This window comes from Mauremys reevesii, linkage group 23, assembly GCF_016161935.1.
Source record: "Mauremys reevesii isolate NIE-2019 linkage group 23, ASM1616193v1, whole genome shotgun sequence".
NCBI classification, from domain to species: domain Eukaryota; kingdom Metazoa; phylum Chordata; order Testudines; family Geoemydidae; genus Mauremys; species Mauremys reevesii.
This window is the reverse complement of record NC_052645.1, coordinates 4,745,517-4,760,871: the sequence shown is the minus strand read 5'-3', so window position 1 is coordinate 4,760,871 and position 15,355 is coordinate 4,745,517. Positions and strand designations below refer to the sequence as shown.

General features: G+C 48.8%; 1 protein-coding gene across 2 annotated transcripts in view; it reads right to left on the bottom strand.

The window, feature by feature from the left end:
* The window catches only part of ZMPSTE24 (zinc metallopeptidase STE24), a 94,877-nt gene extending 80,050 nt beyond the window's left edge, over positions 1-14,827 (bottom strand). The window contains exons 1-2 of one of the 2 annotated variants that reach the window (XM_039511829.1): positions 14,610-14,827; positions 12,554-12,700 (exon numbers count right to left, since the gene is read on the bottom strand). In XM_039511829.1, coding sequence (XP_039367763.1) covers positions 12,554-12,700; positions 14,610-14,732 — 270 coding nt within the window. In that variant the 5' untranslated portion in view covers positions 14,733-14,827. The remainder of the gene's footprint in view (positions 1-12,553; positions 12,701-14,609) is intronic. The other variant, XM_039511828.1, reaches the window with a different exon arrangement.
* Positions 14,828-15,355: the final 528 nt, after the last annotated feature.

The following is a 15,355-nucleotide window of genomic DNA, read 5'->3' as shown; positions in this document are numbered from 1 at the left end:
TGAGTTTCAGCCAGAAAGCCTCCCTCTAGTCTAACTTCCAAAGTCAGTCTGTAAGACACCAAGAGAAATAACAGGCAAGCACCTTGTAAAGAGAGGGGGTGGGGGGGAGGAGGGGAGAAGAGGAAACTATGACAAACAGAATTACCAGTAAGTAATGTTCCTTTGTCATATGCCTCTCACTTCTCCCACCTATGAAAGTGCATTACTGGACAGACAGTGTATGTAACAAGCAGTTGTCACAGGAGGTGCAGGGGGCCTACCTTACCATGTTGCTAGCAGTGCCCTGGAGCCAAAAGACAGCCTGAGAAGCAAAGAGGCCCAGTTAATGAGGAGGTATATCAAGAAGCAGGATGATGATCACATTGCCACCTTATATACCTAGGAAATGAATGCTCACTGCCCATAAAGAGGAGACTTTTCTAGCCAAGTAGCACCTGATAAATCCAAGCCAAGCCCAGCCCACCAACCTGGTCATATGCTGCAAGAATGCAGCCTAAAGCACAAAAAGCAACACTGGCATTAGTTGCAGCCTTTAAAACCCTCAAAACAGAGACAGCTGTTTTGATTTTCTAAATTCCTGAGAATTATTAAGATTGAACTTGAGAACATACTTAACAAAACACAGCCTATTGTCCAAAGGGGGTACCGGATTCAGACAGATGAAGAACAACGGGTTCACTCACATGGAACTGGGTGTTCACTTTGGGGACAAAGAGTAAGCTAATAATAAAACTTTCTGGAAAGAACAGAGCGTGAAGGAGAAGGGATGATTAAAGATGAGCTCACTGCCTCATCACTGTGAGATTGCTGCAACAAAGAAAGTATCTTAAAGGAAAGAAGTCTGCCCTAAAGTGTCAAAGAAAGGTACATATCCTAGCCTGTTAATGAAGATCAAGCCATACTGAGGGATCCCAAGATGAATCACTGGTCTTTAAGACACACTAATACTGACAGAAGGAACTCTCAGAATGATAGAAATGCAGGTCTGTCTAGAGGGAACTCAAAAAGTCATCTAACCTAGGCTCCTGTGCTGAAGCAGGACCAAGTAAACCTAAACCATCCCTGACAGGTGTTTGTCCAACCTGTTCTTAAAAACCTTCAATGATGGGGATTCCACAACGTCCCTTGGAAGCTTATTCCAGAGTTTAACTATCCTTATCAATAGAAACATTTTCTTAATATCAAACCTAAACCTCCTTTGTTCCAGATTAAACCAATTGCTTTTTATCCTACCCTCAATGGACATGGAAAACAACTGATCACGGGCTTCTTTATAACAGTCCTTAACCTATTTGAAGACTTATTAGATACCCCCTCAGTCTCTGTTTCTCAAGACTAAACCACAGTGTTTTTTTCCTTTCCTCAGAGGTCATAGAATCAAACAAGATTAGGGTTGGAAGAGACCTCAGGAGGTCATCTAGTCCAACCCCCTGCTCAAAGCAGGACCAACACCAACTAAATCATCTCAGCCAGGACTTTGTCAAGCCAGGTCTTAAAAACCTCTAAGGATGGTGATTCCACCACCTCCCTAGGCAACCCATTCCAGTGGGGTCAGGTTTTCTAAATTTTTTTTTTTTTTTGCTTTCTTCCGGGTTCTTTCCAATTTGTCCATATTTTTCCCTCAAGTGTGGTGTCCAGAACTCAACACAGTACTCCAGAATGACACCAGCCTTTTTTGCAATTGCACATTGACGACTCATATTCAATTTGTGACCCATTCTAACCCCCAGATCCTTTTCAGCGCTACTACCATCTAGTCAGTTATTCCCCAAAGTGGGACTTACCAGAACTGCAGTTCTGGACTTTGTGGTTGCAAAGATGCTACCACAGAGCCCAGAACTGCAGCTCTGGACTTTGTGGATGCAAAGATGCTACCACAGAGCTGTATTAGCTATGGCGACAAGCTGCAAGCTGAGGCAAGATAAAATAGTTACTAACCTTTCATAAATGTTGTTCTTCCAGAGATTTTTCCCTCAGAGATATCTGTTGGCCCAGCTCTAGCAGCCTCTGAGTTGTGCAGTTATGCACTGGTATAAAGAGCACCACCAGCCCCACGCCTCCTTGCCGCGTTCCCTCTTGCCGGTAATTCTGACAGAGGGGTAGGAGGATCAGTTCTGGAATGGACATGAGCAGCAAATCTCGAAGAACAGTTACGAAAGGTTAGTAACTTTTTTTTTAATTATTTCGAGTGCTTGCTTGTGTCCATTCCATACTAGGTAATTCACAAGCAGTACCCCTGGAGGTGGACTTGGAGTTCATGGACATGCTGACTGCAATACTGCTCTCCTGAAACTGACATCATCACGGACCTCTTGGATGATGGAGTAGCAGGAAGCAAAGTTATGAACCAACAGCCAGGTAGCAGCTCTGCAGATGTTCTGGATTGGTACCTGTGTGATGAATGCTGCCTAGAAAGCCTGGGCTCTTGAGCAATGAGTGATCACTATGGCCAGAGGCAGAACCTTCGCCTGTTTGTAGCAAGTTTGGACACAGGCAATTATCCAGGATGAGATTTTTTTGGGATGACACAGGTACCCTTCTCATCCTTTCTGTTGCTGCTACAAAGAATTGTGTGGACTTGCTGAAGGGCTTAGTTCTCTCACTATAGACTGTGAGGGCCCACCTAACATCCAATGTTCCCCAGTAGTATTGTGAAGTTTTGGAAAGAAGACAGGTAGAAAAATGTCCTGGTTGTTGTGAAATTGCGACACCACTTTTGGTAGGAAGGCCGGATGGGGACACAGCTGGACCTTGTCCTTGAAGAGCACCATATAAAGGAGTTCTGACATAAGGCTTAATCTCAAGAGCACTATATAAGGGAGTTCTGACATAAGGCTTAATCTCAGAGACCTTTCTAGCTGAGATGATCGCTATCTGGAAGGTGACCTTCCAAGAGAGAAGCAGTATGGGACATGATACTAATGGCTTGAAGGGTGGCCCTGTGAGTCCCATGGCGGGGGGTTGGTTCATGAACCTAAGGGTAAAGTCTTTCCAGCCCCTTGAGAAACTTGACCGTCATCTCATGGAAGAACACTGATCTGCCATTCACAGGCAGGTGGAAGGCTGAGATGGCTGCCAAGTGAACCGTAATAGATGAGAGAGCCAGATCCTGATGCTTTAGGTGGAGCAGGTAGTCCAAGATAGACTGCAGAGAAGATTGGAATGGAGAAAGATTCTGTTCAGAGGCCCAACAAGTGAAACGTTTCCACTTGGCCAGCCTGGAGGAAGGCTTTCTACTACCTAGCAAGACCTGTCAAACCTGATCTGAACAGGCCTGCTCCTCAGGCTTCAGCCACACAACCACCATACAGTCAGGAGCAGGAAGGCGAGGTGAGGTTTGAGTGAAGCAACTAGCCATGGTCTTGTGAAATCAAGTCTGGGAGGAGTGGAAGCAGGAATGGCTCTGCCACTGAGAGGTTCAGAAGCATACCGAACCAATGCTGGGACGGCCACACCGATGCTATCAGGATAATCTTCGCCTTGTCCTGTTTGATGTTTAGGAGGACCTTATGAACCAAGGTGATCGGTGGGAAAGCGTACAGTAAGTGATCTGCCCATGAGAGCAGGAAGGCATTGGAGAGGGAACCCAGGCTGTGCCCATGCAGCCAACAGAACTGATGGCATTTCCTGTTCTGTATGGTGGCAAACAGGTCCACCTGAGGAGGCCCCTACTTCTGGAAGATGATACTGACAAGGTGGGCTCCCCATCCCAGGTCTGACACATCCGAGACTAGGGTTATCGACAGTTCAGGTGCAGCAAAAGGTACCACTTCCATTACGAATCCTGGGTCTCCCCATCACGTCAGCAAAGACCGGAGGCAGAATTGTGAGTAGAATCCAGGTGGTGTCTGCTCGGGGAGTAGACCGATACCAGCCATATCTGGAGGGGTATGAGGCACAACCTTACACACTGCACGAGGCAGGTACATGCCATCATGTGTCTAAATAGTTTGAGGCAAAACTGAGCGAACCACACATATAGGAGGGCTTGCACCTCCCGGACAAGAAGCAGCTTGTGAGAGTCATCCCTGAAGAGAGACGGGGTGGAGGGTGGGAGGGAGGGGTGGATGAAAACTGGAGAGCGTAACTGACAGTTACTGTACTCAGTACCCAATGGTCTGACGTTATATCTGACCACACAGGGTTGAAAGGTGACAGGCAGTCCAAAAATAAAAGGAGAGATCGATCTGGAGTCAAGACTGGCATATCGCTCTCGGACATACCTTGAAAATGTCTGCCTGGCCCTGCTGGGATATCTATGAGAGCCCATTTGGGAGGCTGTGTTAGGAGTGAGGTGTTGGCGCCCCTTCTAACCCTTTCCTTTTCTTTTGTAGGGCTCCTATTTGGGAGACACTGCAAACCTGAGAGGCTACTGGGGCCTAAAGTGCTTCCTGGAAGCTGCAGGTGTATAAAGGCCCAAGGAGAGAAAGGTGGCCCTCCAGTTCTTGAGGCTGTGGAACTTTGAGTCTGTCTGTTCAGAGAACAGGGAGGAGCCCTCAAAGGGGAGGTCCTGGATGGACTGCTGCACTTCAAGAGGGAGAACCACATGATTGCTGATGACTGCCGATGCTATAGTACTGGCTGCTGAGTCAGCCACATATTGAGCTGCCTGGAGGGAACTCCTGGACACAGTCTAGCCCTCCTCTAGGATGGCTGTGAACAACTCCTGCCTTGACTACTATGGCAGAGTCTCCTTAAATTTGGACAATGAGTCCCACAGATTAAATTTGTACCTCCGCAGCAGGGCCTGCTGGTTGGAGATATGTAACTAAAGGTTGCTTGTCGAAACCATACATCCAAACAGGTCCAGTCTCCTGGACTCTATTTTTGTGGGTAGCACTCGACTGCCCATCTGTCCCGCTCATTTGCTGCCAACACTACCAGAGACCCCGGTGGGCAGCAAGGGGGGTGAGTAAAGGTACTCAAACCCACTGGCTGGGACATAGTATTTCTTTTCTGTCCTTTTTGAGGTGAGAGGCAGAGAAGAAGTCTGCCACAGTGTTCTGATGGGGCCCATCGACCGCTTCGTTAACAGGCAAGGCCACTCTGGAGGAAGCAGCTGCAGCCAGGATGCTGATTAGGCTGTGTGCTGACTTCTTAAGCTTCTCAACGTCCAGGCCCAAATTCGCAGTGACCATTTTCAGGAACTCCTGGTGGGCCCTGACGTCATCCTGCAGGAGTGGGTTACTAGGGCCTGCAACTGCCTTGCCGGGGATGACAAGGAGGCGGCCTGTGCCAGAGGATGGGCTCCCTCCTCCTACTCCACCTTCCACCAGAGCCATTGGGGCCATTTACCGGGGTCGGTACTGAAATCAGGGTCCAATGTCAGATAGGAAGAGAGAGTAGCTCACCTTTCTGACACCACTCAGTATGAGCATTGGGAAGGGGGGCCCAGTACCAGGGGAAACCCTAAAGGATTCCAATACTGTCACTGTATTAGCCAGTGGCCCAGTGGCCACGCGCCAGCAGGAGGACTGGTACCGAAGTCTGGCACGTAGGCTGTGTACCAGTAGGTTTTGGGCGCAGCCAAGGATTCCCCTTCAGACTCAGAAGAGGATTCTTCCCCTGGAGACCATAGCAGTGCCATACCTGCTTCTATCTCCAGGCGTGCTGGGGAACCGGGGACAGGCCAGTGACCGGTCCATCGGGGCCTTGGAGGGCTTGCCTCTGGACGGTGCCACATGGAGCTTGTTGACCCTTGCTCCTTTCTGTCCCTGGTTGTCTTGGATGATGAGGGTGCTTGAGGGGCCAGCAGGATCGGGAGTGACAGCAGGTACTTTGCCGCTTGGAAAGCCTCTGGGATTGAAGGAACCAGCAGACGTCTGATCCCACAGCTGCTCCTGGATGTCGGTGGCCGGTCCCATACCGGACTCAACACTCTAGGCAGAGTTTGCAGCGCCATCAGAGACTTGGGGGAGGACGAGTGGCCCGATGCGGGTCTCACTATGCTAGTCACTCCTTACTTGTCCCTCCTCTGCCCTGGAGAATGCCCTCTCTTGGTGAGTTGTTTCTTATGCCTCTTCCTCTGCACCAGGAATAGAGAGCGGTGCTGGGGAGCACTCCACGTGGATGTTGAGGTTCTTGGTGCTGATTCAGAGCAGCTCGGCTCTGAGGGCCACCTTCATAAGAATGGCCTTCAGCCAAATGTCCCTATCCTTTCTCATGTGGGTTTTGAAGTCTCTGCAGGTCTGGCATGTCTCTTTAATGTGAGACAGTTTAGGCAGCTAGGGTGCAGGTCATCAACTGGCATCAGTTTGCCACAGGAGGTACACGGATTGAAGCCCAGGGATCAGAGCATGCCCAGCCCCTGGGGTGAAAAGTCCCTCAACAACAGGGAAAACTACTAACACTACCATATACTCTGACTGTAAGATCTATATGCTAACTACAATAACTATACAAAATATGTACAGAGAAAGTCCAAACCACCGGGAAAGAAGCCTTGCTACAGCAAGAGGGGCTGTTCCAGCAACCGTCCTGGGTGGTAAGAAGGAACTGAGAAGGTGTGAGGCCAGAGGCACTCTTTGCATGCGACTCCAGAGAGTGCTAGAGCTGGCCCAATGGATACCACCGAGGGAAAAATCTCCAGCAACTGTGCACATGGCACGCACACACCTAGCATGGAATGGACATGAGCAAGCATTCGAAGAAGTTGATAGCAGGCAGGCAGATTGATAGAGCTGTAAGTGTCCCTTTTGTGGCAGCCCACAATTCCAAGCATGAGGGAAGACTGAACACGCCAACATCCCTTAGGTGGGCTCATGACCATCATGTTTCTTCTGGGGTGTTACTTCTAAGGATTTGGAAAGGTCGGACATACCAGCATGCCTCTGACCAGTGGGATTCACAATCTGTGAATAGCAGACCCCAGCTGAGAGCCCCTGATTTGGGGCACTGCTCAGCTGAAGAGCTATGAGCTCTGCCTTCCACACACACTCACTGATTTAATGCAGTGACACAACCTCACGTTTTTCCATTAGCCTTGGTCTACACTACGGGGTTAGGTCGAATTTAGCCGTGTTAGGTCGATTTTAAAATGAATGTGTCCATGCAACCAACCCCATTCCATCGACTTAAAGGGTTCTTAAAATCGACTTCTGTACTCCTTCCTGGCGAGGGGAGTATCACTAAAATTGACCTTGCTGGGTCGAATTTGGGGTAGTGCGGACCAAATTGACAGTACTGGGCTCCGGGAGCTATCCCAGAGTGCTCCATTGTGACTGCTCTGGACAGCACTTTGAACTCCGATGCACTAGCCAGGTACACAGGAAAAGCCCCAGGAACTTTTGAATTTCATTTCCTGTTTGGTCAGCGTGGTGAACTCAGCAGCACTGGTGACCATGCAGTCCACCAGAATCATAGAACATAGAATGTTTCTATGCTCCCCCTATCATCTCCGTCCCTGAGGTTATTGCAGATTAGAAGGCAAAAAAAAATGCACTCACGATGACATGTTTTCTGAGCTCATGCAGTCCTCCCACACTGATAGGGCATAGCTTAATGCACGGAGGCATTCAGTGGCAGAGGCCAGGAAAGAACTGAGTGCGAAGAGTGGAGGCAGGACATGATGCTGAGGCTAATGGGGGAGCAAACGGACATGATGAAGCGTCTGTTGGAGCTGCAGGAAAGCCAACAAGAGCACAGATCCCCGCTCCATCCACATTATATCCGCCTACCCTCCTCCCCATATTCCATAGCCTCCTCACCCAGATGCCCAAGAACAAGGGAAGGGGGAGGCTCCGGGCACCCAGCCACTCCACTCCAGAGGATGGCCCAAGCAACAGAAGGCTGTCATTCAAACAGTTTGATTTTTAGTGTGGCTACAATAAGCAATGTGGCCTTGTCCTTCCCTCCTTCTCCACTCCACCCGGACTACCTTATCTGTTATCTCATTTTTTTTTTAATTAATAAAGAAAGAATGCATGGTTTCAAAACAATAGTTACTTTATTTCAAAGGGGGGAGGATGGTTGGCTTACAGGGAATTAAAATCAACGAAGGGGGCAGGTTTGCATCAAGGAGAAACACACACAACTGTCACACCAAAGCCTGGCCAGTCATGAAACTGGTTTTCAAAGCCTCTCTGATGCACAGCACGCCTTGCTGTGCTCTTCTAATCGCCCTGGTGTCTGGCTGCTCAAAATCGGACGCTAAGCGACTTGTCTCAACCTCCCACCCCACCATAAACATCTCCCTCTCTCACAGATATTATGGAGCACACAGTAAGCTGCAATAACAATGGGAATGATGGTTGCGCTGAGGTTTGACCTAGTCAGCAAACAGCACCAGCAAGCTTTTAAATGTCCAAAGGCACATTCTACCACCATTCTGCACTTGCTCAGCCTATAGTTGAACTGCTCCTTACTACTGTCCAGGCTTCATGAGCCATGGGAGCAAGGGGTAGGCTGGGGTAGGTGCGACCGCGCGGTGCTGCCAGATGGGAGAGCAGCCTGAGGCAGAAGCCTCCAGCTCGCATGATATTCCAGGCAGGACTGAATCTCCATGAGATGAAATTTAAAGAAGAGAATGACCTGGAGTCTCTGGCTCCCATTCAGTGCTCTAAGACAGGGGTGTCCAAACTACGGCCCGCGGGTCAGTTTTTATTGGCCCGCAGCGGCTCCGGTTGAGCTCCCGCCGGCATGCCTGCGGCAGGTCCACCGGAGCCCGGGACGAGCGAACCTGCCGCAGTCATGCCTGCGGGAGCTCAACCGGAGCCGCGGGAAGCCGGGACCTGCCGGCGGGTCCCGTCTTCCGCAGCTCGGTTGAGCTCCCGCAGGCATGACTGGCGCAGGTTCGCCGTCCCGGCTCCGGTGGACCTGCCGCAGGCATGCCGGCGGGAGCTCAACCGGAGCCGCGGGAAGACGGGACCCGCCGCAGTCATGCCTGCGGCAGGTCCGCTCGCCCCGGGCTCCGGTACACCTCTTGTGTGTGGCCCGGGCCTTTCCTTATTTTTCTATATTTGGCCCTCCCCCAAAAAACTTTGGACACCCCTGCTCTAAGAGGAGGATGGCCATGTCTGTCCAGGCACCCCTGATCGAGCTCACTGAGCTCTGCCAAGAGGACCCAGGAGACGTATGGTGACAGTGAGCTGAGCAGGCTCCATGCTTGCCGTGGTATGGCATCTGCATGGATAACCCAGGAAAAAAAGGCACAAAATGTTTGTCTGCTGTTGCTTTCACAGAGGGAGGGAGCGAGGGGAGGCGGGGGGAAGAAGGGGGCCTGACGACATGTACCCAAAACCACCCGTGACAATGTTTTTGCCTCATCAGGCATTGGGGCTTACCCCAGAATTCCAATGGGCAGCGGGGACTGCGGGAACTGTGGGATAGCTATCCACAGTGCACCGCTCTGTAAGTCAATGCTAGCCACAGTAGTGAGGATGCACTCCGCAGACTTCATGCGCTTAGTGTGAATATACGCAATCGACTGTATAAAATCAATTTATAAAAATCAACTTCTATAAAACTGACCTAATTTCGTAGTGTAGACATACCCTTAGTGTCCATACAAGACAAAGAAAGAGGGACAGAGAGACTAAAAAGAGGAGATGAAGTGAAGCCTCCAACTTTCTGCGTAGAGAACACAAAACTGGAGAGGGGCTGTTCTGACTGAGGCTAATATTATCAGGATGAGGTTTCAGAACTCCTTGCTTTTTTGCTTCTAGTAGGTGGTGCCATGATACCATCCGTCCACTAATCCACTAATGTAGGATGGGAAAAAAGAGAGATGACAGTTTAACAAATAATTTTTCAATTTTTTTCCATTCTTGTTTTCAAAATTAGGCTATTTTAAATTTAAATAAAAAAATCTAACCAGGTCTGTAGTTGGTCCAAAAAAAAAAAAAATGGTTTTTGTGTCAAAACAATTTTACAATCTGCTGGAAAAATCCTAACTCACCTACCACGAACATGAGTGTTATATCAAGAACTGTAAAATACATGTATACACACAAACACAAATGCAACTTGAAGTTCATGAAAAGCACTGAAGAAATCCAAGTCAAGATGGAACTTACTTTCTTACCTCTGCTCCCTTGTGTGTATGTTTTACAATAGTCTAATTATCTGATCTTATACTATTTCAAGCTGATGCTCTTTTCCCAATCTTGTTTTATAATTGATCAGCTTTGCATTCTCACATAACGGTTCATGATCATAACTGTGCGGTATAACTTTAATGACAGACATGTCATGTAAGTTGTTTTCCATACCTTGCTTTGGAAACAGCTACACCTCTGAAGGGTGTTTGCACTTTATGATTATTTTTCTAACTTCTAATTAAAATTATTCTGAAAACTAAAATCCCACCCCATAAAACTGACATTAAAATGTAGGTATGTTTCTAGCTTAACTGTTAATATTATTGTAAAGGAGTGTTTTAAGTACAGAGCACAATAGGAACAGTAAAATATACTAAAAATATACACAAATTTACATAAATATTAAGGTGCTTAATGTTGTAGTTACAGAACTTTAATTGATACTGCATATGAAAACTGATGTCTTATCATATTTTATTATAATGCATTTATATGTTGCTTACATTTTACTGTATACACCTCTACCCCGCTATAACGCGACCCAATATAACACAGGTTCACATATAGTGTGGTAGCAGCAGGGCTCTGGCGGCGCTTTAGAGGGGAGCCCCGGGCCCTTTAAATCACCGCTGGAGCCCTGCTGCTGCTACCCCAGGGCTGCGGCTGTGGGGCTCGGGCAGCGCTTTAAAGGATCCGGTGCTCCAGCTGCTGCGGGGAGCCCCGGGCCCTTTAAATCACCGCCGGAGCCCTACCGCCGTTACCCTGGGGTTCCGGAAGCAGGGCTCGGACGGCGATTTAAAGGGCCCGGGCTCCCCACAGCGGCCGGAGCCCCAGGCTCTTTAAATCACCACTGCAACCCTGCCACCGCTACCCTGATATAATGGCATTTCACCTATAACACAGTAGGGATTTTGGGCTCCCCACGATCACGTATATCGGGGTAGAATTGTATTTTGTTGTGTGCATCACTCGCTACTTTCCCACCATAGAAGACAGCTAAGTTGCCTGTAAGCTGCATGGCCGCGCAGCAATCTATTTAGGCACTCAGGGAATCCGCCCGTGGACCTGCCATGGCCAGGGACCAGACGGAGGAGGGGTGCCCCTCTCGCAGCCCCAACCTAGACCAGTCCCCAACTCTGCTACAGCCCGGACCCAGCTGCGGTGGCGTGGATTCAGGCACTGCCCAGCCCAGCCCCAAGCACAGCTGGGGCAGCGCAGACCCAGGCACCCCTCTCCCAGGGACCAGGGAAGGGGTGCCTATCCTGAAGCCCCAGCAATGGAGCTGCCACGGCAGGGAGAGGCACCTTTCCCCCAGCCCAGGGGCTGCTGCGGGGAGAGAGAGAACTGAGGGGAGTCCTCTCTCCCCACCATAGCCCAAGAGCACACACTTACACCCCAGGCCCCACCCCAGAGCCCACACCCCCAGCTGGAGCCCTCACACCCCTGGACCTCAACCCTCTGCCCCAGCCCTGAGCCCCCTCCCACACTCTGAACCCCTCGGCTCTACCCCCACCACATGAATTTTGTTATGTGCACCAATATGAAGGTGATGTGTGACACATCACCTCCATATTGGCGCACATAACAAAATTCATTCCGCACATGGGTGAGAAAAATTAGAAGGAACACTGGCAGACAGTACTACAAAATGCTACCCATATGAAAATTTACAGTGGTTTTTTTATACACTTAAGAAACAGATCATGTAATTGAAGACTTAAATAGTGCATCCACACAAGGGGACAGAACTATGGTTGCAGATTCAAAATTTCGCATTATATTTTCTAGGTTTTTTTGGTGTATTTTTTTAAAAGGAAAAATAATCAATACAAATGCACACATACTGCCCGGGAAAAGAAAAGAGGAACAATGCAAAATCATAACGTAAGATCGCCAAGTCTAGCAGGCGTACAAGTTCTGCTGCTGATGAATTACTACCAGATGAATGTGGCAATTGTCTGCATGCTGTCCTAGCAAGGAAACTACCCAGGGCAATTTACTGTAAATCCGTAGATATCCACTTTATATCCGTGGATATTTGCAAACCATTTTTGTAGATCGCAGATGAAGGCGGATCCAAATTTTATATCTAAAGCCCAGCAAATCCTCTGATATCCACTTTATATCTGCAGATATCTTCATCCACTGAAGCGGATATCCATGGATCATTTCTGTGGGTTATGGATCAGAAGCAGATACAAATTTTGTATCTGCACATGGTTCTGTGTCAGCATAGTGGCTTTCTTGTTAACAGAGAAGTAATGTACTGCTATGTTCACACTGACTAAATAATTTTTTTTTGACAATTAGATAGCAATCTTGGTGTAAAAACTCACTTTTTTGGCAGTGATGACATAACCCAAAGCTTACTAAAGACTGCACTCACAGTATGAGGCTTATAAGGCATGCAACAGCATTGACCCTGGAGTTATATTTGAAGGATTAAATATAAATTATTTTACATTCAGATCGAATGAAAAGTATTGTATAAATTATAGAGCAGCTATGGTACTTACAGTGCCCTCTAGCTCCGAATACAGGCCCGACCAAAAACTGAAAGTACTTTTGTCCAGCTGATACAAACGAGATTTTTCAAAGGTTTCCGAATCCATGATCTGTCCTAATTCCCATGGGACATGTGTTGTTGTTCTATACACCTTCCTCTGAAAGAGAGAAAGACATACTAATATTAACACGTTGCGGAAGAGTCAAAATGGCTTTTGTAAAGGGATATCATGTCTCACCAATCTATTAGAATTCTCTGAGGGGGATCAACAAACAGGAGGACTAGAGTGACTTGAACTTTCAGAAAGCCTTTGACAAGGTCCCTCACCAAAGGCTCTGAAGCAAATAACCAGTCATGGGATAAGAGGGAAGGTCCTCTCATAGCTCAGTAACTTGTTAAAATATAGGAAACAAATGGTAGGAATAAACTGTCAATTTTCACAATGGAGAGAGGTAAATAGAGGGGGTCCCCCAAGGATCTATACTGGGACCTGTGTATTCGTAAATGATCTGGAAAAAAGTGTAAACAGTGAGGGGGCAAAGTTTGAAGACAATTCAAAATTACTCATGATAGTTAAGTCCAAAGCAGACTGCAAGGGATTACAAAGGCATCTCACAAAATTGAGTGGGCACGATGATGGGGTCTGAATTAGCTGTTAACACTCAACAAAGAGATCTTGGAATCATTGTGGATAGTTTCCTGACAACAGCTGCTCAATATGCAGCAGCAGCCAAAAAAGCAAACAGAATGTTAGAAACAGGAAAGGGATAGATAATAAGAGAGAAAATATAATAATGCCACTCTATAAAACCATGGTACACCCGTACTTTTAATACTGCATGCTGTTGTGGTCACCCCTCTAAAAAAAGATACATTAGAATTAGAGATGACTGCAGGGGGGATAAAGTCATGAGTGGTGTACAGAAAGTGAATGAGGAAGTGTTATTTAACATGACACACAAACCAAGGGTGGGGGGTGTCACCCTACAAAATTAATATGCCACAGGTTTAAAACAAACATAAGTACTTCTTCACACAACACAGTCAACCTGTGGAACTTGTTGCCAGGGAACACTGTAAGGCCAAAAGTACAACTGGAGTAAAAAAAGCATTAGATAAGTTCATGGAGAATAGATCTAGCAATGGCTAATAGTGAAAATGATCAGGGATGCAACCCCATGCTCTGGGCATCCCTAACTCTGACTGCCAGAATCTGGGACTGGACAACGGAGGATGGATCACTCGACAAATTGCCTTGTTCTGTTCACTCTCTCTGAAGCATCTGGCTCTGGCCACTGTCAGAAGACAGCATACTGGGTTAGACAGACCATTGGTCTGACCCAGTATGGCCATTCTTATGCTCTAATAAAATTCTATATTAGATTTGTTATTCTAATTTCAGTAAAGATGAAACAATGTCCAGTACTAGGTTTGTGTGATTCTTTATGTATCAAAGCTACATGTCAACAGACTCTTTAGAATAACTGTTGTTCTTAAAATCCTGTCAAATGACAAATGTAAAGCCGGAGTGATTTATTATTTCAGAGACCAAAAGCTGACATTGGAGTTGCTTGTTTATTTATTTCTCTTATTTTACAATATGTTAAAAAACGGTTTATGAAGATCCCAGGAATGCTCTGTCTCACAGAACATGACATGGGGAGCCATGCTGATGACTGAGCAGAATCTAGGTAGAGGATCAAATTCTGCCTACTAATCCCACTGACTTCCCTAGTAGAACCATGCATACAGGCAAGGCCTAAATAATGCCCTAAGCCAGCGCTTTAATACCATATTGTTAGAGCTCCGGGTCCCCCTCATTCCCACCTTCCACCACATGCTAGGAGCTTCACGAGCTTCTCCTGATTTCCCGCGCCAGGAGCTCGGTGTGCTCCCCCTTCCCCCCTCCAGAATCGCCGCCGCTTCCTCGGCCTCTGCGCTCCCCACTCGGCAAGGCACGAGGCGGACAGACGCGGCCGGTGTTCCAGGCGGCCGCAGAGGGACGTCACCGCCCGCTCTGCCCAGCGCCAGCCGCCCTGTGCTCCGACCCGGGGCCCTTCCCGCACCTGCCGACGCGCCAGGAAGGCCTCCCACAGGTACACGGCCCAGGAGAAGAGCAGCACGGAGCAGAAGATCCGCTTCTCCACGGACAGCTCAGCCCAGAGCTCCCCCAGCAACGGCAACGCCATGGCGGAGCGCCCCACCCGCAACCGCTGCCGCCTCGTGCCCTTGCCGACTTCCGGCCCGGCGTCACTGCAAAACCCACCCGTCCGGCCCGGCGTCTCTGCAAAACCCTCCCCCCCTCCGGCTTCCGGCCCGGCGTCACTGCAAAACCCACCCGTCCGGCCCGGCGTCTCTGCAAAACCCTCCCCCCTCCGGCTTCCGCCCGGCGTCACTGCAAAACCTTCCCCCCCCACTCCGGCTTCCGGCCCGGCGTCACTGCAAAACCTTTCCCACCCTCCGGCTTCCGGTCCGGCGTCACTGCAAAACCCTCCCCCCCACTCCGGCTTCCGGCTCGGCGTCACTGCAAAACCTTCCCCCCCCACTCCGGCTTCCGGTCCGGCGTCACTCCAAAACCCTCCCCCCCTCCGGCTTCCGGCTCGGCGTCACTGCCAAACCTCCCCCCCCCTCCGGCTTCCGGCCCGGCGTCTCTGCAAAATCCCGGCTTCTAGCCCAGTGTCGTCGCAAAAGCCGCCGGTTTCTGGCGCCAGTGACACCGCGAAACCCGCCCCCGCTGACTTTCGGCCCGGTGTCACCACAAAACTGGCTTTAAAAAAAAAAAAAAAAAAAAAAAGGACTAAAATATTTGTAA